The 26,896-nt window shown below is 31.3% G+C and overlaps 1 protein-coding gene across 2 annotated transcripts in view; it reads left to right on the forward strand.

The window, feature by feature from the left end:
• The first annotated feature begins 11,020 nt into the window (after nucleotides 1-11,020).
• The window catches only part of nrv2 (nervana 2), a 47,132-nt gene continuing 31,256 nt past the window's right edge, over nucleotides 11,021-26,896 (forward strand). The window contains exon 1 of one of the 2 annotated variants that reach the window (XM_088195592.1): nucleotides 11,021-11,314. In XM_088195592.1, coding sequence (XP_088051718.1) covers nucleotides 11,137-11,314 — 178 coding nt within the window. In that variant the 5' untranslated portion in view covers nucleotides 11,021-11,136. Of the gene's footprint in view, nucleotides 11,315-24,168; nucleotides 24,316-26,896 lie in introns of those variants that run through there. The other variant, XM_088195593.1, reaches the window with a different exon arrangement.

A 26,896-nucleotide genomic window follows, 5' to 3' on the forward strand; every position in this document is an offset into this window, starting at 1 on the left:
TTCAGAACTACGAATATTAAATTAGGATAAGATCGTAGTTTATCGCATTAGTTTTCCCAGACAGACGTTATATAAAAGCTCTTATGCAAGCATAAGTACACATAGGTAAAAATCTATAGAGTTTTCTTATGTAATTTTCAATTTTCCTACGCTAGTAGCATGTGGAGACATCTTGCATGGGAACACGGGAACAATATTTATTTAAAATATTATTTTATTTGCACAATTTTTGTAAAAATCTTAATAATATAATATTAGCAGTATATTTATTTGTATATTTTTATATATAAGTGCATATTCATATATTTATAGCGACGTCTATCGTCGAAAATCCAGCTTATCTCCGATGCGTTAGTTAAAATTTCCGCCTGGAGATGTCGTGTTTATTTTCACGTTACTGTTCTAATTTTGATTGTCGTAGATTACTCGTTCTTTTCTTACGTTTTTTTTTATTATCATCAGGAAACGTCTCGAATTGAGGCAATATTCAAATTGGTGACAAGGCCCGTCGCTGGAATTATTTGCGAAATGGAAAAATGGGTCGCACGTGGGTCGCTTCAGGAATTTTTCCGCTGTTATCCGACGACCAGAGGCGGTGGCGATTTAGTTAATTCCTGGGTTCCGGTCGACCAAGCGCGTGTAATGGAGATCCACCTCTGGTCCGCCACCGATCCAATCGTTTGGGTAATTTTTTCACTTGACAAATTAGCGACGGACGTCGCGTCGTTGCTCGGAGTGTGCAAGCTTCGAGCGTCCACTTAGATGTCCATAAATTTTGTTACGAGCCCAGGTCATAATCACCTGTCTCCTATATGATAGAGATTCGACCAGGATTGTGCTTAGATGGCCTATCGTTAAGGTATTAGGGTCGAGGATGGTTTTTCACTGGTTAAATCCATTAATTCTGGAGATGACATTTAAGATGTTAAATCTTTAAGCTATTATAAGTAATAACAAACACATCAACCACCGATGAAATTGGAAAAAACAATGCTTAGTAATCGCCAAATCACTCATAAGTTGGTATATAGTAGTTCATGTAACGAAATATTGACTAACATTTTGGGCATGAAACAAATAGAATCTTATTGAAATAGATATAATAAAAAAACGATCACTGAATGGCCAATATTTGCCACCCCCCTTCTGAAAAAAGCTGAAATGACGTTACTCAAACAAAGGCTCAATCGTCTCAATGAAAATGCTATATAGATTCAAGGCTAAAAAAGCACGTCAAGTTGTGTTGAATGAAATATTTTTTTTTAATTTTAAGTTGTTTTTATTATAACGATGTAGTCTTTTATGATTCTTACTACAAATCTTTACTTAAAAGTATTGTTTGACCTAAATTGTATACAAAATATATTTACATATTTTTAAAAATATATTTAACTAGTAAAAAAAAAGTTGATACGTTCATTCTTTAATTTATCGCATCAGCGATGACTTTAATACCTAAACTAAATAAATGTATTATAAATGTGGTTAAAGGAATGTAGGAAAACCTTCATAATCGTCCATTAGAAAGCCTCATATTAGAGAAAGGTACTTTACAAACAAACCCTTCAGAGTAATCGTTTTATTAGAACGTGAATAGTAACCGCAAAAGGCTTTTCAAAATCATAAACATCACCGTAACTTTTTAACCTTTTGTTTTTACTATGCATTAAGTATTGTGCACAACACACAATTTCGCTAAACGTTAGTTTTGTCGTTTAAGGTAACAACCGCAATGGTTACGTTTATAAAGGTTCACCCAGGAGACGTATTTATACATTAATTTTACTAAGAGTCTGACAATATATTTGAATTTCTCTTAATGAGCGATTTTCTTATTCGTCCAAGTTTACGTGAAATGAGTGATTTCTTAACTGTTTCGTCTAAAAAATCAAGATATAACATAAAAATATTATTTGGATAAATTGTCATATTCGGAAAATCTATTAATTTAAAAAGAGATATTCGAAAACAAATAGCAATACTTGACAATATTAAAAACTTTTAATTGTGATCTCGAAAACACGCGTCAAAAAATACGCATTGTCATCGTCGTTAAGCGACCACAGTTAAAGGCTTTCATAAGCTTTGGGACACATGTCTGTAAAAAATACTCATGAATCTCTTTGAATAAACATTGTTGTGCATATCATATGTAATATTGGACGGTTGCCTACTATGGAAATTACGTTTTCACTAAGAGGTGAATCGGATACGGAGCTAAACAATACCACGATTGGTCTTTATTTGGCATTCTCTCCATGCGTCCAATATATCGTGTACAAATCTATCGATCCTTCATGATTTATGATTAATATAAAATTTATTTTAATTTAAAACTATAAAACACTTCTTTAAGAAAAGACTAACCATAACATTATAATCAATTTTATTATTAAATAAATTATATATACCATATTAAAGGCATTTTAAATTCTAAGATCATTGCTAATAATATTTAATTTATGAAATATACTTTTTTCTTTTTATATAGAGGTTTGGCTCGGAAAATATTAGCATGTATACGATACAATAAAAAAATAAGCAACCTACGTCATGTCCCTGTACTTCGTGATCATTGTCGTCAGACGGGAAATTTTATTATTAAGTTTATCTAACTTACAATGATCATTGAGTGGACAATAGTTATAATCCGCTCATTATTCTCTTAAATTTGAAATATGATATCATATTGTATATTCAAGTCATAGATATTCAATAAACACTGTTATACAAACTATATATGTAAATTATAAAATCAGCACCCACAATTACTTAACAGCTTAAAAAGCACTATAAACAAATTCTAAAGTGATAATAATAATTACTTTGAAAAATCATTGATTTAATTTATTTTCTAGAATATTTTAGATTTTATTACTATTATACAATAGTTTCGATCAATCATATTAGATGAAAAAAAATTAACAATTTATGATATGGAAGCGATAAAAAATCTTACTACGCTTACATAATATTATATATATACAGTATATTATACACACACATATGTTACAGTATATTATTCATATTTATTTTATAATGTGTGATAAAATTAAATATTTTAATTTATATTTTATTAATATGTGATATTTATACCTCAATTAACTCGTGGAACACTTCATGTAACATGCGTAGTAAACGACCTAGTTCAATTTTAATTAATAACCTTGATGGTTATCCATGTGAATATTAAAAGCTAGGAAAACCTAATCGGAGGTAAGTTATCGGACTTATTAAATTATAATCAATATTTCAGATTTTCCAAACACGATAAAAATGTTTAAAAAAATAGTGATTCACAAGCAAGGTCTTCCGAATCTGCTTTATCATGTTTTTATATTAAAAATGTATCTTATAACTTAATATATAAATATAGTATGTATACAACATGAAATCTCTCCTAATGGAAAACTAGTAAAGTTCATATTTATTATAGTTAATATTATGGCTATAGCGCTATATAAAAATTAACAGAAATTAAAGGTCATTTTTAAAATATTTTATATTAAAAATCATAATATTTTTTGTCAAGTAGAAAACTAACAAACCCCTTTTTCGCGTATTTTTTAACTACTACTACTTTTTGCTTCCGTGTATAAAAAAGTATTAATAAGTATTACGAAAGAAGAGTTAATTTACTGTTAATCGATGTACTATTTAAATACTGACCTGTAATTTATTTGTTTTGTTTTATAAATAAAAAATAAAAATGATCCTCTTCACCAGTACCATTTTACCTTTACACGTCTATTTGACAACTGCCCGTGTGTTCCGCATATCGTTGTCGTTCGAAGAGAACAAATAATATTGCAACTTAATTAGTCAGTAATACGCCGGAAGAGCTATTCTATTTATAGTTTTATTATATAATGATATACATATGTATATTATGTGTTAGTATCGACGGTTGATTTTTGGAAAAAACAATATTGTAGGCAGTGATGTTTTGATGTGGAGTACTTGTTTTTGATCTCTGCTCTCGTGGCGCTGATCTGATCGCTAATCTCGGTGTCTATTAAAAATAGTATTTATTAAGCGAAAAACTAATTAAATTAGGATTTTAATAAAACTGTAACAATGTTTAATTTAATATATAAATATTATTGAGTGATTATTTAAAAAAAGTAAAGATTATGTTTGAAAAAGCGTAAATATAAATAAAACTTGTGGTCTAAGCTATTTAAAATATATAATTACACAATTTTTTTATATAATTTTATCATCACATTTTTCGTCTGATTTTATTTTATTATTCTTTTTTATAAATTTTCATCTGTAATTACATTTTTTAATATAAATTTTTAATGTACATAAAACTTATACACTTAATATATATAAATTGGAAGTGACTCAGTATTATATCAGTGGCGATAATATAACAATAAGCGACGCTAACCGTTATATAACTGTTTACTATGCGTACTAGGGATGTGAATCATAAAATTAATATTATTGCAAATAAAAAAGTTATTCATATTAACGAAACGTAGGCAATTTGCTACTAACAGTAATATTAATTCATAATTGCATGTTAAATACATGAGCGTAAAATGTAATAATATAAAGGGCTTTCCGCTATCGCGGCTCTTCGACCAATATTTATTAGAAACAGTGCGGTAGCCACAACAATTTTAGTATATTGTACATATGCTTGCCCGGTGTGGAGTAATACAGGTAATACTATTTTTTCTAAATTGTTTATATTCTGCTTGCTTTTGGTCTGGTCTAAAAAGTTAAATTCGAAAAAAACTCAAAATTGTCACCTTAAAAAACTTCTTTAAGTATTCTAAAAAAATACCATTTTAAATAATAAAAACAAGAATTAGATAGATGTTTGTATGCAAAATTGTATAACTTTTTATTTTATTGTATTAATATATATTAAAAACGATTTAAGCCTTTTTACATTTACAGTATTTTTTTATTATTTGTTTTTTATATAGCCATTTAAAAAAATATTCTTTAATTTTAATTTGTTATATAGGTAGAAGATATTCACAATTAGTGTTTTTTATCGATAATTTCTCGATAAAAATGCCAAATCAAAAATTTTCATTTCTCAAGAAATTTGCTAATGTTTTAACTTAATATTTTTTAACAAAAAAAAAATATGACCGATTCTATTTTAAATGGTATGTGCCTTATAAAAAGTTTTTTATGTGTGATAAAGTACTAACTAATTTGTTGTAATAAATGGTAAATGTTTTATCATTATTTAAATTATTTTATATTCTAATTACTGCTGTTATCGTGTCTTTAAATACCCACATAAATTACGAAAAATAGTAAAATAATAAAAATAATATTTTATTTTATTTAAATTTATATTTTGAAACGTTTTTAAGCAGTTTTTATTTAGCGAATAGCCGCCATTTTTAAACAAGATGGTGGATTAGGCTGCTTAACGAATTTATTTGTACTAATAATCCAGCAAATCTTATTTTGCTACCTTAGTATCAAAATAAACTACTCAAATCATCGCCACTCGTTACATTTTACACTAAAATGCGCTAGGAACATTATTTTACAACAACCCATAAAGATATTTTGTCAACAACCGTTTTTAATTACCACCTTTATTATATGCAACTCTCCAAGTCCTCGTATTTTTAAACATTTTGCTGAAAATTGTTCAATTACTTGTAAAAATAACGAAAGAAGTTCACTCTTGGAACATTTAAAATGAAATGATTTAATTTATTGGCTGACTTACCTGGCAGATATCTTTTGAAATATGAATGAGATAAATATATATATTTGTGGGCATTATGGATGCAACTAAAATATTTCAAGTTAAGAATATGGAAGAAAAGGATAGAGGCTAACATTTTTTCAAACTGTCCAATATTAAAGGAAGTGCTTGATCTCTATATTAATAAGAAAAGTTTAACCATTAATCTGCAATTCAATTATTGCTGATATAAACTAAAATATGTTGACCTAACCAAGGATAAACTCAGTGATCTTAAAGAAAAAAAGATTAAGAAACCCTGATCTAAATATAAAATTTCTTTATCATTGGATTAGGGAAAACCTGTAGCTGCGACTTTTCACTCCTGAAAACTGAAATATCTTATTTATAAAGGTTTTTGAATAAGTTACCAAAATATTGATTCTCCCATAACCTACCAACAGATTTATCCGAGACTTCCGCCAGTTTCCACCTAAAGGCCACCTTCCCTCAAAATGTGGGTCGCGCCTCGGCCTTGACACAATGCTCTGGCCGAATGCTCGCCCAGATTGCAGGTGTCGGTGACGTCACACCTGTCCCCGACCGACGCCTGCTATTGTAGGAGGAGATGATACCGTCAGACGGGACTGCGCTGGTGTTCGCCGGCGTTTCGTTTGTGTTTGTGCGATCTGTACAAAAGGATGTTCTCATATAGTGAGGTGAATACGTTCAATGGTTAATATCCGGTCACTCCCACGACCACCGCTTGGGCTCCTGTCTCCGTGAGACTGACAACATTGAACGTGCGTTTGATTCGGAGGTGGAAATTTCAGAGCCGAATTAAAATTTGGATAGCTTTATTAAGAAGATGCTGCAAAAGCTTATTAGAAGATAGTACCAAAGACTTAGATAAGATAGTATCAAAATGCTTCAGCTATATAGGTAGCTTGAGAAAGGAATCTTAAGAAATATGATGGACAAAGCATTATTATTTTGCTCAACTCATTCAAATTTTGAAAAGTCAATCATGCAATATATGGTTTTAATAAAAACTGTCCAATTCTTTTGCACGACTAATTTTAAATTTTATTGCAAATTTTACTTAATTTTTATTAACTTATAATATTTTAGTGCTGCGCTGTAAAGTGAACCTACGCTCTTTCATAATAATATGATAAAAAAAAATTATTAAAAGCTAAAATTTCACAGTTTACATTTGAGTTATATATTATATTTTCACAGAAAAGCCTTGATTATTATATATAAATTCATCAATTATCCACCCACGAATAATCTAAATACTATTTAGAGAAAGATTAAACAAACATTTTGATATAAAAGAGATAAAAATTCGGTTTAGCTATCAATCCATATTATTCCTGTATTCAATCACAGATAACGTCCTTCAACAAACAATGTACATTGTAACCGAATGGTTTTTGCAGAAGACTACTTACATGGTGTTTCATAATAATCTCTTAAAATTGTTACTACTGTAATTTATTAAAAACTACGAAGATGGTGAAAATAAATATAATATTGCTTATCAAATATTTCTTTAATTTAAATTTTATTTTCATAAAAAGATATTCACTGCAGATACACACATAAAATTGCTATTACATTGCAATTAAACTGCAACATAACCAAGCGTTTGATAATTAACCTTGTCAACTGTTGAGATAATTTGTTTGATGACATGTTTATTACTTAATGACTGTTAAAATTTTAACTGTTATATTATTTATTTGATTTTTTAGTTAAAAAAAGAATTTCTAAGGTCTAAAAGTTATGTTTTTAAATTATATTCCTAATGATTAGCTCGAATGTTTCGGTATACGACTTTTCTAGATAAACGAACTGATTGTAATAGTTTTCTTTTGCTGTGTGAAAAATATTTTTTATAATATATTAATATCACAATATATGACTATATTTATAATATATAAGTATAAATATTTTATTCAGAAAAATTAATACAAAACTATATTTATTAACGTTTTAAATTATACATAATCTTCTTCCTTATTTCTAACAATAGCTTAATTATTTTATAATGTGCTTTGAATATATGTCAATTCTTTGTTAAAAAAATGTATATTTAAATTTAATATTTCATAGATTAGGATTAAGATTTTACACCTACAAAATGTACCAAATTTAACTTAATTAGTTAACTAAATATTAATAAAGACCAAAGAAAATGATTTCGCTTACTTATCAATACAAATGTATAAAAACATATTATTATAATTACTTATACGTAAGCAATCTTTTAAAGTATTATATATTAAGAAAATAATTAAATACAAAGATCTTTGGTTCCATTTATTCATGATTTTTATCATATTTTATAATCAAAGTTTAAACATGATTTTTGTATAGGTTTTAAATTGATTCTGGCCTCAGATAATGCTTTAAAATGTTCATTGTGTCTTTTGCCATTTTTGTGTATTATATATTTTATATTACTGTGGTTTTAATCAATTTTTTAATTTATAAGTCATTCTAACGACAATTTCAAACAAAGAAAACACGTCTCAAAAGTGCGGTCACACACAGTATTTTTCATAATAGAAAAGAGATCTCGTGACCAAATAATTGCGTTAATTATTAAAAAAAGGACCATTAAATAGAACATTAGTTCCGAGACCGTAGAAAAACTACTCTTTGTTTGGAAAGGAAACGCGCTAAACAATAAATTCTACCTTGCGCATAATATTTTTTTTCACTCTTTGCTTACCAATCGCCATATTGACCACCAATACTTTTTCTATCTCAGGTGTGAAATATAATAAAATAAAAGCGTTATAATTAATAAAATTTTGGCGAACGTTCATCAAAGCAAACAATGTTTTTCGGAACCACTCTAAAAACGGCTTTTTGCAAAAAGATGAGAAAATTTTAATACTTTCAGACTTATGGCCTAAACGTGTTTCAAAGTATTTGCACGAATTTGGATTCTCCCTTACGAAAAGACGTCGCTGTGATTTTTGATTTTCCAGATTCACTTGTCCAGTTAAATTCTCTTACAACTTAGGTAGAAGTGTTTAAAGCAGAAATACTTTCGTCGATGCCTTGGGAGTCACGTTTGAGCAAGGATGGAGATTTTTATGCCCATCGCCAAAGTATGCGGAGAGCGTGTCACTTTAAAAATTTATTGGCGTTTTGCGTTCTGTACGATACGGTAATTTGTAGCGTCCTTGAATATGGCTCCATTGTCTGGAATTTCAGCGAAGCGAAGTACTTCTTATTGATGGAAAATATTTAAAAGAGAAAAAATCTCAACTTTCTATATAAAAAGGAGTACGGCTTATATCCGTATTTGTATCCAGTGCCTTTTTCTTATCTCTACTTAATAAGAGGTGTCATCGATAATCCATTGATGGTGATTTTCATCTGTGAGCCTTGAAGTGCCCTGGAGAGTCACGATCGCGTCCCTTATTCTTGACTGTCATGGTCAGGGCGTATGGATATGCTTATTAAGGTGTGCACTATAGTCGTTTTTTAATACTACATGTTTTAATTTAAAATTTAATGTGGAACTTTAATAATGGTATTTTTGCGAGCAAGTGATGACATGTGGCAATTAGACATTGATTGGGCCGCTGAACAAGTATTTTATTAAAATATATAGTAGGATATAAATTTTTGCACTTTTTAAGTTGTTTCTAAGCGGGAACCGAGCAAAGGAGAGGCGCGCGAAAGTTTGGTCCTTGGAAATTTAGTTGCAATGGATAGCTTCGCGGGGGGACAATAAAAAAAATCTTACAAAAACAATGATTTGCGCTCAATACCGATTACAAAGTATGAATTTATGTCGGAATATTAATTTAAGTAAATTGTGGCTCAGGAAGTTCGAGAAGATTGGTTCAACGCAGGAGAAGCAAAGAGAATGTTGCGTAAGTTAATGAGTTTATACGAGAAGATCCAGGCTTATCGACTCGCAAGCGTTCTGCTGCTATACCAATACCAATATTAACTTGCGTCGAATTTTGAAACTGGACTTGGAACTACACATTGCGAACATATTCTTACCCACATCATTAATACAAGAACATCCTTTCATACTTGCTATTTTATTTAAAGAAGTTTATTAGTTATAATAATTGAAAAACTTCCCATTATAAAATTAAATGTGTTAAAAATTACAACTGAATCAATGAATTGACGATCTAAAACTGGTCAGAGGTTATTTGTACATGTTACACATTTTTTATTCCTATTTTAAAGTAATGTAATAAATTAGTATCCCTCGACATTTAAGAAAACTGAATTTTGTTGATGTTACAGAAACATTATGTGCACGCACAGACTATATAATGTATGTTATGTATATGCGCGTGATATTTCTCTTGTGTTTTTGTGGCGTTTTTGTAATATGAGCTGCTCAATCCTCTGTGTAAAAAAAGAGACGCTAAGAGTCGATACTTTCTAGAATTATAGATACATATATCATCACATTTTATTGTGTCTGTGACCATCTCGCATTTAACAAAAGCGAGAAATATATAACGTTTCATACAAAATTATTTATATTTACACGAAATTAAAAAAAATATTAATTGATTATTTTCACCTTTTTAAATATTATGGAAAAAAACATATATATTTTATCATTTAAAGTTTTTAACTTATACATGTATTGCTTAGTCTGTTTAATGTGAAGAACCACCAATGTTCAGGACATAGTTGTTCTTCATACAAAATGTTTGAACATTGGTTGTTATCAAAAAGTGGTGATATTTTTGCTTTCATTTTTTTGTGACAATGGTTTTTATCAAACACTTAGCACTATCCATTTCGTCAATAAAACGAATTAGACATTGACACTTTTTCAAATAATGTATTCAATTGTTAGATTTGTAATAAAAAAAACAAAAATATTTAAAAATATACTTTCGACTGCTTCTAGTTCTTCGGATCGTGCGGCCAAGAAGTAAGGTTTCTTGTTGCTGTGTCAATGATGATCAAGTCAAAAGCTATGCAGATAAGAATAGTGAGAATCATGCGGATCACGATCTTCAGTTTTTAAGGTACGATGTGAGAAGAATACATAAATAAGGCGAAAATTTGAATTGGTACAAATAACAATTGCTAATTATGGTTTATCCTTTTAATTTTTTTCTGTACTCACTATTCAAATTCTTGTCATGTTTATAATATGGATGTTAGTTGAGTTATTAGTAGAAAAGTTGACATTATTTAAATGTAGAAAATAGTGATGCAGGTGCAAGATTGGAGGCGCCGCGACCTCGGTCCGCGCGTCCTCAGAGCCAGGCGGCTCATCCTCATTCATCACGCCAAGCCGCTGGTAATGACGGCCAATCAGCGAAACTAGGCTGATTGTCAAACGAGCCATTCATTGAGCTGGCCGAGCCACTCCGCTCCCGGACCCAAAACGGCCAGGAGTCCCGACAACAACCACCGACCGAACCACCGACACCAACCCCTACGACTCCAGAATGACCGTCAAGGACAAGCGGCTGTCCAAGGACAAGCGGATGTCCGACCTGAACAGTATCGACCACTTCAACCAGTACTACAGGTCGCCAGAACACATCACCAAGAAAGAAAGCTTCAAGAGATTCCTCTACAATCGCAAGACTGGCGAAGTGTTCGGAAGAACCGGATCGAGCTGGTGTAAGGAACCCGATTTTTATTTTGTTTTAATTGTGTTGTGATTTATTGACGATGGAGATGAGAGTGATGTAAAAATCACAAGAAAATAGTGCTATAATGATTGACATGCGAGTTGTCAGGTATGAGATTTTAACATTTTTATAATACGTTTCGCTACTCTCCAAAAGATGGCTATGCTAAGACGTTAAATATTGTTAATTGGGAACCATCAAATCTCATGGTTTATATACTTAAATTAACCATTATTGTACTTATTTTATTTTCATTTTAAGAAAAAAAAATACATAGACGTCTAAGTATTTTTAAGACATTATCTTAGTAAATTACATGGAAATCTAAATAGCTTCCTTAAAACTCTTAAGACAGTCGGGTGTATACAGATTTTAAAAGGTTTAAAAATACACGTTTAAACTATCGTAAAAAAATATATGTTTAAATTCAATCTTATATTTCACTCTAATTTTTAAACTAAACTATTCAGTAGATATATTGTAGGTAATGTAAGTATATATAATATATACTTTTAACAGTCTACTAATAGGGTCTGGTCAAAACTTATCTTTACTAAATTACCAACAGAAAGGATTTCTTTGGAACCTCAGCAACATCATTAAAACGCTGCGTTCAAATTTATTTTCCATCACAAAAAAAATTCACTAAATATCTATTGCTAATTTACTTTTATAAAAATGATTTTTATGATCATTGATTAATATGATTTAGTTATTAACCAAAAACTTAAAACTTTGTTGTTACTAAATGAATGTTGTTTTGTTGCAAAATTATTTTAAGCTCAATAGTCATTGTTTCTTGATCCGAAAACTGTATTATCATTAAACCTCGCTATAATGTTTACAAACTAGTTTTTCTATCCATTTTTTGATAACCGTAATAATTACCAGACCTTTTGGGTTAAAAATCCCACAGAAAATCTGGGAAAACATGTTTATGCTTTAAAAAATAAAATTAAAGGAGCGATAAGATAACAATCTCGACTACCGTACCTCAATAACATAAAACTAATATTGCATTGTGTTGTTACACGTACCGGTGCATCCCTTGTGGCGATCAACCAATCATACGGAAAAATTTAGCCCTTTCGTTGCCATAGGGCCGATCGAACAGTCCTCCATGCATATACAAAAGTTAAATCATCCGATTTAATTGGCCTGTATATACAATTTTGTAAATCACAAGAATCGTCTATTAACAATCCCATTATCTAATACAGAGAAAGAACAAAATGGTACGCAATGGTGAATTAATTTTGTTCAGTTCGCGAGAACAAAAGCAGGTAGCAAAATGCACTAAGTTTGATCTTTATCGACGGCAATATTTTAACCATGTAATGCTTATTTCACAGATCTTCTCTTTCGGTTCAAAAATAAATTATAAAAATGGTTCGAAAATATTTTATGGCAAAATACACACCTCAGTATGTTTAGGGAGCACATGATGATCATTCATTGAACAATATATAAATTGATTCTTGAAAATGAACTGACGGAAGTAGTGTTTGCTATTATTTATTTATTTTTTGCAATAATTGTGATCATATACAGTTTGTATATGTTGTTTATATGTGAAATTTTTCATGGGTGCGTCCGTGGCTTGAGGCGTCTTAGATGCGGGCTTAACTTTGATTTTCAAAAGAGAAAAGTGACTGCTTCTGTGATTTTGGATGAAGTTGTTTCGGCTTATTATTGGTTGAAATTATTACGAACTTAATGAGTCCAACTTTAAGACTTATGTCTTGAACTATGAAGTGAATGTTCAAGGGTGAATTGGCAATGTTTCTGTATTTATACTCATGACCCCCACCATAAAAGATTCTGATTTCCGCCAATTTTTTAGGACGGAAAATTACAAAAAGGATGTTTTTTTAACAGATTGCCGCTAAGAAAATAACAAACAGCCATTTTAAACGGCAATCCCAAATTTTCAAGGCGTTTACGATGGAAACTTTTAATCTTTCTGATTCATGGTGCGTACTTTACCTTAATTTGTAAAAAAGCTTTCACACGGTGGTGTCCTAATTTAAGCAAGAAGTCTCTTTTTGTGTTAGATGTTTAAAACCCGCGAAACTAGCTTTGTCACCGAGTTTTATGATTTAATTGCATTTTATTTAAATTCTCACAAAAAAAATCTTCTACAGTTTTTAGACCTGCCGATTTAATACCTTCATTGGGAGGTCCAATTATGAATTGAAGGGTGGTTCATTAAATCTATCAGTGGGAATCTTGAATATGATAAGCTCAACTAAAAACGAATAGCTCATTATATAAATTACGTGTAATATTGCTCTTGTAAAATTCAATACTATTTAGTGTCTTCTGGTTAGCTACTTGCATATTTATTGATAAAATCCTACCTGTTAAAAGTGTGTGTATAAAAATGTTATGTAATCCATCGTCACTATAATACGTTGACATTGGAATCGTCCATCATTGTCCACGATTTACACAAGCCGTGTGACAAATTGCGAATTGAACGCGATGAAAAGAGTTCAATTTTCATTGATGGCTGCACATTTTTAGCATAGTGAATTTTCCGCTCGACCAGAACACGTTTTGTCCGACGGTTGACAATGCCCTGGTTTAATTGCATAATCTGTGTGTATGATCGTTTCAATCGCCTCTGATGCTAATTATTTGCATAGCGATACGAGAATCGAAGAAAAGCAATAAAAACGATCGCGAGAATGACCGTGATGGTTGCAGGAAATCCATTCATCAAACAGTTCTGTTGCGAATCGATTGGATTACAAAAGGAAAATGCGAAGAATGATGAGCAGCGTATTGATTTTCATTATTTAAAATGGGTTATGATGTTGTTATTCATGTTTGGGAGTAAAAATAGTTTTGTATGAATGAAACTTGTAAGAACGATGAAAATGATTTCAGTGCTAATCTAAGATTGTATTTTATTTTCCCTTCATCCGTTGAAATAAGTTGACTAAAATATTGTTGATTGTTTCTTTTAAGTTTATTCCGAAAAATATTTAGCAAAGCCACAATCACAATTAAACAAAAGTCAGCATCAAACGCTAAAGATTTTAAAATATTGGAACCCATTAAAGATATTACAGATTATTTATCTGTATAATTAAATTTAGATTCATTGTGAAGATGAGCTATTCAGAACCCTAAAATATTCATTATGAAGGGCTACATCTGAATATTAACGAAAATGTGTATATTTTCCATCTATAATATATGATAATAATATTTCCTGTGGCCAAAGTTAGTTGCATATCAATGCCTTAAAATGCCGGCCATCGATATTTAGGTGGCATTGAACTGAACAGCCGCATGAGTCTCAATTTTTGGGGCGAGGCTATAATGACGTGTGGCTTTACCTCTCTTTATACAAAGATACATGTACGTACCGTACGTCGTCGTCGTCGTCATTTGATAACATATTATTATTATTATTATTTCAATATTTTTTACTATAATATTAAACTATCTTGTTGGTGTAACACACAACTAATTATTTTTTTATATATTTTTATTAAACTATAGAAGTTTTAATAAATAAGATAAAATAAAGTTGACAATTTCATAATTGAACACAATATTATTTACAGGTACAATTGCCGTCGCAGTGGGAACGCTCGTTATCGAACGTTCCCAATGCGACGGCGACGGCGCCGACACGATTTTATTGCTTTTGACGTGGATTTTTGACTTCTGAGAAGGAATAATTGTTTTTTGCGCTCTCATATTCGTCAAAATTTGGCTTAGATATGCTTCATTCGATTCTTACTTAATATATGTCGTAATATCGTTATAAAATGGCTTAATGTTAACGGTAGACAATCACGTGTTTCCACAGCGATAGAGCAATTGAATTTCTGTTAGAATAGTAGAAAAAGTTAACTTACATTTTCATTGCATATTTTAAATCATATTAATGTCGGTAAACTATACTTTGATTTAATTTAATCATCAAGATACTTATTCGTGAAATTAGGAAAATCTAAGAAAAGCTAATCTGAATTATAATTATATAATAATCACAAATTCCGAATTTCTGATATAATAAGAATTTTAAAAAACAGAAGTTCATATGTAATTCGAACCTTGGTCTTTCGGATTTTAGTCACTGACTATATTACTGGTATATAGTGCCGGACAAATATAATTCCATCCACCTAACAATTCCTATGTTCCTATAAAAACACTATCTTAATTCATTTTTCTTTTCTTTAATTAACCACTACAATGTACCACATTCCCTAGTAAGCTTACTTAACTGTTGAGTTACATAGTAAATCGCCCACAGCCTGAAAAAGTGACGGTTCTTTAACAATATTATATTTATTCATATATTGTAAATGTTTCGTTGCAATATGATATACGTTAGGTCAATGCCTTTCAACTGTGTTAACACAATCAATAACTACTAAGCTAAATATGTAGTGAGTAACTATACCGAAATCACTGTACAATACTGTGTTTGGTGGTCATAGTTTGTTAATAGGATCGATAGTATTTGGGGCTATTTCTTCTGTGGGTTTATTTGTATATGTTTGTCAAAAACATTTACAGTTTTTTGTCATACTTCATACAACTACTTGTACGTGTATCGTGGTTATCACTGCTAATCTGTTAGCAATCACCAGTAACATAATAATATTTTCCTTTTATGGAAAAAATTACAATCGCAGATTGCGCGTTCTAATTTAAGCGCTATCGTGCCTAACTCATTATCTATAAAATCTATCAAGTCATTGATCGTTGACCTTGTTTGCTTATAGTGCGGTGTAATCGGTAAGGCAACCATAACAATCGCCGTTAATCTCTCGCTACAAATGCAAAGTGACAGCTGACGCGTGCACTGCTGCATCCAATTGAAAGATTCGAATGGGCGCCAAATCGCTGCAATTGGCAGCACTGCGCCCCAAACGCGTTTGTTGACGACCATGACCCGTTTCTCGATTGACGATTAATTAAATATTGAATCAGTCGACAATGTTGTAATAGTAAATAATTGATTGTGAATTGCATTGGTTTTATTGCTATGTGTATATAAGCTATCCTCACTAAGCAGCCTAAATAAAAGGTACTAATCATCGTACTTTACCAAAGCTGAATTTATATTTTTTTTCCATGTCAAAAGCGAAGTGGTTATTCTATGTAAGGACTGAAATGTATTGCCATTGAAAGTTATTGCTGAAAATTCAGCTTTATATTGAATGAGTGGGAGCTCAGAAAAAAATAAAAACTGATGTTACTCCACACCGAGCAAGCATTTGTAATTACCGCAATGTCATAAAATTAAATCCGCAATGTCAGCAATCTTTTTGATTTGAGTTCCACGATATATTTAGATACGTAACTAAGTCCAGATACGTAACTCGGTATTTCTTATTCGCCCTCCATTAAATGCAGTTTCTATTTTCATTTCTTTGATATGTTTAAGTTGTTTTAGTTGTATCTTAATTTCTTTTTATAATGAATTATTGCAGATTTTTTCATTTAATTGCAGTGTACAATGATAAGTCAGTATTTCTTAAGATAGGAACAAACTTAATTCATCTTTGCATTAAATATTCGTATTTTACAATCTTGTAAATCTATGATACAATTATGTCTTACGATTAACATTACTTTTGTAGTTTCCAAGCTTAATCTCTTTGTTCCACAATTTATTTATTTATTAAGAAATAATAGGAGCGGAACATTGCCTTCAAAAGTACCCACTTTCTATGAAGTACTTTCACAATAAACATTATTATTCAAAGGGACAGATTGTAGTTTTTTGACGCGACTCCGTTTGTGTTAAAATTTGTTTGCAAATTATTGCTGACTTTATTGCTTTTTGAACGTTTAAAAAATATTACACATGAGGGAAAATATTAAACGAATCTAAATTAGCAGTAAATTTATATATTCAATCTGAAAATTCAGATCGAATACTTGAAAAAAAACAAAGAAATAAAGAAAAATTGACAACAGCAGCTGCTGAATTATATAAATTTAATGTTTTTAAAGATTATTTGACAATCGGTAATTTATAGCAAAATAAATCGCTAATACATTATGTTTCGTGTGCTTATTCCTAAAAGCAAATCTAGTAAAAACAGTCTTGACTCAATCCCGAAAATATTTTTTAAAATATGTCAATTCAGTAAAATCATATGGAATACATTTTCACAAGTAGATATATATTTTTACCAGTGAAAATATAAATTATCTGGCAGGTGCTAGTAAAATTATATGATTTCAACTTTTCTACATGTAGTAATATATTATCATTATTTATTTACATCCGATGTTACACCGAATGTTCATTTTTGCTAAAATTATATTTTCACTAGTAAAGTCCAAATATATTTTCTACTACAAATATATAATTTAACTGATATGCGCTAATATGGTGCTCTTAAATGTATATAATACTTTACTTGACTTGCTGTTCAAACCCAAAACTAACCTAATGAAAGTTATAAAACTAATTATAGTTTTAGAACTTTAATTTTCACCAGTAGATATATATTTCTACCAGGGAAAATATAATTTAACTGATATGCTGCTCTAAAATGTCTATGAAACTCAATTTGACAGTTGTAAAACGTCCATTTTCTGTTCAAACCCAAACCTAACTTAACGAAAGTTCTAAAACTAATTATAGTTTTGAATTTTCGTTAGGTCAAGTTCAAAATACAAACTAAGCCAATTCATCTCACAGGAGAAAATAAGCGGAAGAATAAGTACAGACAGACATCGCATCTCACATATTGCTCCTCAGCTTGTCTGCATTTCGATATTACACTATTTTAAAAATATGATAGCTATCCTTACCGATATTACTATGGACTTTAATATAAGAGGGATGATCAAAGTATATTCAAACCGAGTTTTGGTGAAGTTTGGTAAATTTTGGTCGCGGTCGCAGTGGGAACGCTTGTTACCAAGCGTTCCCACTACGACGGCGTCGACCCGATTTTATTGCTTTTGACGTGGATTTTTAACTTCTGAGAAGTGATAATTGTTTTTTGCGCTCTCTTATTGGTCAAAATTAGGTTTAGGTGTACTTTATTCGATTCTCACTTGTATTAGTGTTAATATAAACGCTTGATAATCGAGCGTTTTCACCGCGATAGCACCATTTTATTGATTTTGCCCTGGACTGTAAATTCACTATATGGCAACACTGAGCAACAAAGAAAACACGACTAATTATCAGATATTTTAATAATTTTAAATGTCTAATAAAAATATTTCGCATAAAATATTAATTCAGAAAATTGAAAATTCACAATGGTGGATAATTTTTATATTTATTTGTAGCATAGAAAGGGTTAACTCGTACTTATTATTATTTATTAAAGAAATTATATTACGATCTTAAAAAATATATAAAATGCCATCTTTGTCATGAGACCCGCAATCATTGTTTTCTCAAGGCCCGGGTTCGCTCTCGGCGGCCCTAGATGTGATTCTCATCATAACTTTTATCTATTCAAGTACTACTTCAAAAATCCGTTGTTTGTCCATACTGTTTTTTTAAAAAAGCATTTATGAAAAAGACGGGATGATAAATATGTATGAAAAACGGTACTATTTGTTGATAAGAGTGCGTATAGTTACATTAATGTTAACAATTGAACAAATATATTAATATTTCAAAATTAAAATTGTCGGTAACAAAAATATACTTAAAATGGTTTGAAACTTAGCTAAAAAATTATCGAGCAATATGGCGGACTTTTCAAACGAATCATTTATGCAACAAGCGTTCCGCAACGCAAATAGCCTTACCGAATATCTTATTCCAATCTAAAAACACTATTCTCTTGTTTCTTTTCTTGACCCACAGTTTTCGTTTGGCCTCGCGTCACGCTCTATTTACATTTTTGTACACATTATTATGATAATAATAAAAAATACCATAAAGCCGCATTTCACTGCAAATGAATAATTTGATCCTCAACAATTAAGTGTTAACAGAGAGCGCACTCTCCACCTACTCAATTAAACTCTGTTGACAGTTGACTCACATTTGACCCGACAATTAGTAAATTCGATTCGAGGAGAAATTTCAAAGCGTTAGATTGAATTATAAGTACATATATATAATGCGAAACTAGTATTTTGCAAACGGGGTCGCCGTTAAAAAAAGTCCTCAGGGGCAAAGGCGCCCGTCATAAAACAACCATCCGTATAACCGGTTGATCCGCTCCTCTCCAACTGTGCGAGCCAACAATAAATAATGTGGCAGTGCTATTCAAATACTCTTTCAAGCGGTCCCCTTTTTTGTTCGTTTTAAAATGACTTGTGAAACAAAAGTTTGAACTTGAAAGCGGCGACTCCGTTTGTGAAGCCGTTGGAAGGAAAGCGTACGATGTGACGTTACCTCATCAGAGGTTCTCAAAAGGCGGGGCCGTGCGTCACCTGTTTAGTAATCAATGGCGGTTATTGTTCTTTTTATGTGACTCAAACAATGCACGTCTCGAACGGTTGACAGAGGTATTTGATTCATATGTATGTAACTTACGTTTTACATATTCTCATAAATGGACTATTCTTTGGTCGTTGTAAAATTCTCATTGTAAATTATTTATTGTTAATGATTTGTTTTATATTATGCCATTATTATTCTAATAATTTTAATTTATCGCTGATTTGTTTATTAAAGACTTAGGTGAATCGTTAAGTGGTTTCTAAAATTAAAATTTAATAGCCAAGTTAATTAATTCCAGTGGTTTATCAGCCTAAGTACTAAAGAAATGATTTAATAAATAGTATTCTATTGTCAAGATGTCTGATAATTATGATAGAGCAAGAAAAAAAATATTTATTTAAAATCAATGACGTGTGATCGCGAATTGTCGTGCAAGAAAATTGAACCTTTTAAATAGGCCAATGCAGTTCTTAGTACATTTTTTAACATATTAATTATTTCGTTAAGATTTTAAATAATAAATAATAAATAATCACACTAAATATATTTTGTTGTAATTTTTTTAAATATTGTGTAGATCGTTTTTTGTTACATAATTCTAGCTTTTACCTCTATTTTTGGTTATGAAATAAACCGAACCCATCAAACAGTCAGTAATTCCGGTTTCATTAACCAATTACCGGTCACATTACTTTTTTAAAAATGACTCAAAAACATCTGGCACGGACCCACTCTTTTCTATGCAGCGGTAGTGCAACCGTTGTAAAATATTTGTACAAATTTATTTTTAACAAAACAAGGTTAAGATCATTTTTTTTAAATTTGCGGTTTTTGAGATGAGAATTCATCAAATTTCCAAGTTAACTCGGACTTGACCGGGAATATGTTAAATACACTTGGGCTCCATTTTTGTGCGAAAGTTGTCATACATGATCCACGTTTCATTGCTCGTTACAATACTAACAAGAAAAAGATTTTTTCTGCTGTCTAAAAGAAGCTAGGATGATACGCAATTGCAAAGCAATGCAGGTCAGTTAATGAGAGCTCTAAAGAGTCGGCACTAACGCTCGGGATAAATACTAATGAAACTCCAATAAAATATTTAGCACTTCGGGGGGGCTGAGAAACCGCTCACTTGGCTGTCAAAAGCCGGGTGCCCGCCCATATAGGTTGGATTCGTAGGGCCCTAGTACTGGTAACGACAGTGGCGCACGCAAAGGATAACACGTAGCTATATTTCTGTATAAAAGAAGCGCAAAACATAGTTAATTTTTTATTCAGTTCGTGCGGTACCCATTATATTATTTCAATTTTTTTTAATCTCTCTTAATCCTGATTTTCAGTATTTATATCAGAGGCATTGTTGAATTTTGAGCAGCTTCTTTTGAACAAATTCGGTGAGTTTTGAATAGTGTGCCTTAATACAAAAACTAACTAGGACTTCTTAAATTACTCAACTTGCAATTTCTACCTCAACCACTGCGTAGATTTTACTTCTCCAAATCGATCCCATCCATCTGCTTTGACTCTTTTTACTCATCCTGGACTTTTTCCCATTCAATACCATCACCTAATCATGACGCCTAAATTTAATCTGTATAATGTATATTATAGCAAAAATTAACGTAAAAATTGTTTTAATAGATACTTTAGACAGTTTAGGTGATCGCGAGCGGTATCGAGCGAGCGTTGGTCAAAACAGTGAACACCCCCGTGGTTCATTGTAGAAAATTATTTATGGGGTGTTACATAATAATATATCTGCCGATCTCCCGACATTATTTTTACGACCAGATGAAGTATAAGTGCATAGATCACTATTTTTACGGAAATACTATTCATACATTTTACATAAGCAAAAAATTTGGAGCTGTCTATAACCATGACGTTTTGCAACTGTCAAAAATGTCATTTGGCTTAGTTCCAAAAAACACTACCATCTCATTGGCTTAATGCGTGCATTCGACAGATGATTTTCCTAATTCCTAAATGACGCAATAAGCAATTTTGCCGATTTTTTAAGCATATACATGTGTATAACGTTTTTAATAAACATTGATTTTATTATTAAAAATACAGGATAATACATATATTAAAATAAAATATGATTTTATATCTATTTTATATTTAATAAAAGGAAATAAAAAATATAAAATAAGACTAGTAGTAATCAAAAAACATTACATACAAATGTTCGAGAAAGTTGAAAGGAAATGTTTGCTAGTCGTAATTCCTAGAGTCGGTCATAAAACTTATATTGTTAAACAATGACCCTTTTTCAACTACCTGCTGTGAATTTAGCGGATTAAAATTGCAGCGGTTATTATCCTTGGTGCTCTACTAGTTGGATTCTCATCAGATGTCCAGCCCATTGGAATCTTTGAGGTTTATTTTTGTTTTGAATGGTCGATTCGTTGGCGTTCGCAAGTTTTGGGATTTTGGTGCACTTTGCATCTGAACTTGCATCTAGACCCGTATAAAATTCAGATAACACCTGAAGCCTAGAGACCATTGACAGCGAAGAAGTCATCCAGATTATGTGTTAGAGCAGTAGGAAGTTGATGCCGATTTTTCAAAGAAAATCTTATTTTTTAATGAGGCACATTTTCACCTTTCTAGGTATCTAAACAAGCAAAATTTCCGCATATGGGGGCGAGAAAAATCCTCATTTGATTCCCAGGAGACAAACCATTACATGTCCATGCTCAAAGCTGTTTGGTGCGCATTATGGTCAGACCTTACTTTTTTAAAATGATGTAGGTCTTATTTTGTAATATATAATATCTGTCTCATTGGGCTTTACTTTTTTTATATAAAGCGTATATATTACATTAAATCAGTAAAATCGCTTGCTTTAAATTACGTCATTCGGGAATTAGGCAAATCATCTGCCGAATGCACGCATTAAACCATTGAGATGGTTACCTAGCGTTCCCACTGCGACGGCACCGACACGATTTTATTGCTTTTGACGTGAATTTTTGACTTCTGAGATTTGATAATTGTTTTTGCCTCTTCCTATTGACCAAAATTTGGTTTAAATACACTTTGACTAATAATCTTATATCAGAAGTTCGTAATACTATAGGTAAGAATAGCTATCATATTTTTAAAACATACTTTAATATCATCAAACATCGTTAGTTTGTATTTTGGACTTGACCTTTTAAGGTTTTCTAGTGTGTGACTTTGCAGACTAGCCTTAAGTATTGCTGACGATCACAATCATGCAGCGACCATTCAACCAATTGTTGCACTCGTTTCTTCAAACAATGAAATATGTATACGTCTCTAGAAAGTGACATTAGTTTGCTGGACATCTTTCTGAAGTCGAATTGTGCAACGGGAATATTGTGGTGCGTTTTGTCTTCCGGGGACTGTTTCGCAACAAAGGAATATTCTTTCAATTGAGAATAATTGCGTGTTATTTATGTGAGCTATTTTTTACTAGACATAACGAGGGCTATTGTGTGGTCCCATACTTTACATTCTATTGTCTAATACATCCATATAAACACGAGTCTCAAGAATAATACCCCAAGGTTATTAATATGAATATTACGACTTATAATAAGTGAGAATCGAGTAAGGCACATCTAAACCGAATTTTGCCCAATAGGAGAGCGCAAAAAACAATTATCCCTTCTCAGAAGTGAAAAATCCACGTCAAAAGCAATAAAATCGTGCCGTCGCCGTCGCAGTGGGAACGCTCGTTACCGAGCGTTCCCACTGCGACGGCGACGGCACGATTTTATTGCTTTTGACGTGAATTTTTCACTTCTGAGAAGTGACAATTGTTTTTTGCGCCCTCCTATTGAACAAAATTCTGTTTGAATATAATTTAATCAGCCCTCCTATATTAAAAGTTTACAGTAATATTGGTAAGGATATGTATGATATTTTTAAAACATAGTGTAATGTTGAAGCAATATGTAAGATGTGATGTCTGTCTGTACTTCTTACTCTACTTATTTTTTCCTGACAGATGAGTTAACTTAATTTGTATTTTGAACTTGACTCAATGAAAGTATAAAAACTATAATTAGTTTCAGAACTTTCATTAGATTTGATTTGGGTTTGAATAGTAAATGTTTCGCAACTGTCAAATTGAGTTTTATATATATATTTTAGATATCAGTTAAATTATATTTTCTACTTGTGAAAATATAAATATTAAAATCATTTAATTTTATTTGCAACTGTTTGATAAAAGTAATCTGATTAATTTCGATTGAATGGAATCATAATTGATAGTATTTTGAGACTCGAATGAAGTAGGAAAGTTTTGAAAAGCGGCGCGCCGGCCGCGGCGGCGTCTACAGGTGCTCGCCGCCTATAAATACGGGCTTGCGGCCTTCGATCGCGAAAAGTTGACCGGCCCTGGTCCGGTGGAAGGGTGGCCCGTCCGCTGACAGCTACTAGCGGCCGTGGTGGGGCAACGCGACTCGCAGGTCGGGGCCCGCTCGCCGCAGACATGTCGAAGCATTACGAGCCTCCTGAGCAGTTAACCACCGTCAGGAAGGCCAACGAAACTCCCTTCTACAACGCGCAGAAGGGCCTGCTGCTGGGCCGCAGCGGCTCCGGCTGGGGTAAGCCGAACTCTTCACAGAAACCGAACTCTTCATCACAAAACCAAAACCACGCCTCGAACGACGTAAACAACCGATTGTTTGGCGTTCGCCGTTGCCGTGGCCACCGGTGGGCGCGGTCGCAGTCGCGTCGCCGTGAAGCACACGTGGCTTTCGAATCGCTCGAAAAATATTTTCCAATATCGCAAATTAATTAAATCGTTCCCCGATGCGGTCCTGAGCGCGCGGATTCCGCGGGTTGCGAAAAGGACTCTATAATCTGCTCCCGATCGCCTGGCGCGCGCGCGCAATTTATTATTTTTTAAACCGCGAAATGAAAGTGAAAAAACCGGTTGTATGTGGATGGCATGCGCTTCGATGCGGATTCTATGTCGATGATGATGATTTATCGACTCTTATGTGCGTGTGTGCAAAATTTACCTATACGTGAAATGTGATTCAAAATACTGATTTGTGTACGATTTATTGCACTGATTTTTTAGATCACCGGATGATAAAGATCCTACATTAAAACCTACCTAAAATTCCTCATGACACTACTATATGATTGTTCTATTAACTCTTTCCTTAATATCTAGTATTCTTTTAATAGGTTAATCATCCTTTTTGTAGTAAAAAAGTTTTGTGTAATTTTGTCCACAAAAACTTTTATAATTCACATTCTAGATACATAAATAAGCATTGCAAGTTATAAATTTTCCACTATTAATTATGGATATTACTTTTTTGTGGCTGTCTGACGTTTCAAAGAGTCTGCTTCTATTTATCTTCATAGCAGACTTGTTCGTCCTCAACGTTTAAGAGTGGTAAGGTCGCGATGACTCTGTAGTTAAGACTGAAAAAAATTAACATTTTGCCTAAAACTAGTTTTAAAATCTCCTTGTGATAGTCAAAGAAACTGCATTGATGTTTCAATCATATACAATAGATCAAAGAAATTTCTATCAAAATTTACTTACAACTTCCGATGTTTATACTTATTTTTCATTTGAAATTACACGTTTTTACTAAAAAAAAATAATAAATCTGTAGGACCGTCTCTTAAATAAAAGACATATGGTCATCGTAATTATATATAAACTTTTTTAATGAGAGTGGTTTTGAAATATCTTGGCGATAGTCAAAAAACTGCATTGCTGTTTTTCTGATTTTTTAACATCATTACTAATGAGTTTTTATATCTATCTGATTTTTTAAACAGAATTACGATTTTATTTTATTTTATATAATATCCATTATAGTGCGGGATAAATAGCAACATGAGATAAAAAGCCGAAATAATCAGATAGATTTTTTGTGTGATATGTTTTTTTATTAATATATTTTTAATTTGCTAACCAACACGAGTGGTATAAATCACTGATTGATCCAAAAGATCTGGGTTTAAATTCCATATTATTTTTTTTAATTTCTATCGTGTTAGTTGTAAATTATAATTCCTATCGATCACGGATGAATATCGTGATGCTTAATTTAAATTGTGCCATGTTGTATACATTCTCCAATAATGAGCTACTTTAGCTCATAGAGAATCACTTTTATGTATTTAAAAAATTAGACTTAGAAATCCAAAAACTTATTGCTACATATATAGGTATATACAGTGACTTGATGTAGTATTTTATGTACCAGTTCCTTGTCATAAAACTATTTATTTTGAGAACTCTAAACGAAATGTTTGCTAATCGTTATTCCTAGAGTCGGTCATAAAACGTATAGTGATAAACAATGTTTTCGGATTGTTAATCGAAAATCCCCATCCCATTTTTAACTACCTGCTCTGAATTAAGCGGATAAATATTACAGTGGTTTTAAACAATTTTGAAATATTCGTATACATATCAATTTTAATAAAAATAACTTTTTATGAAAATTCTCGAGAAAAAATCATATACTATACTTCCGTGTGTTTCTATAAAATTACCTCAAACTCCTTTTGACATTTTACTCTTATTTTAATAATTTTTAATAGCTGCCATATAATTTTAAAACTACGAATGTGTGCTTTTATTATTAACTGGTGCAAAGAATCGAGTAGATTTTATTTGTGAACATTTTTTATTTGTTTTAATGAATCAACTATATAATTATTATAATATTAATATGAAAATTTATGAAGAAAATAATATTTTTTCTAGTTAATTAATATGTTATTCAAGTCCAATTATCTCAAAACGATTGCCAAATCATATCTCGACTAAATTTATATGCTTAAAAAATGACAGCTATTCAAAAAAACATTTACAAATTCGTAAGTCATAACTCTTGAAGAGTTATGAGTTTTTGTTGTTGAAAATTTTCAGTCGATATTTATGTAATCAAATTTTTAGAAAAGTTTTATGTAAATTCAATCAACACCAAAGAAATTATCGCGTTTACAGTAAAACACCTTATATATCATATATGAAAGTGAAATAAATCATATATGTATATGTGCACAAATATTTTGATACTACATTAAATATACATTATAACTATAATTAGTGAAATTTTAGGACAACCTTGTAAATTTTAGATACTAGAAATTTATAACTAATAATTGTAGCAAAATTTTAATTGAAATTGTAGGTAAAAAAAATAT

This window comes from Plectrocnemia conspersa, unplaced genomic scaffold (genome assembly GCF_051122295.1).
Source record: "Plectrocnemia conspersa isolate PC_06_02 unplaced genomic scaffold, ASM5112229v1 ptg000010l, whole genome shotgun sequence".
NCBI lineage: Eukaryota > Metazoa > Arthropoda > Insecta > Trichoptera > Polycentropodidae > Plectrocnemia > Plectrocnemia conspersa.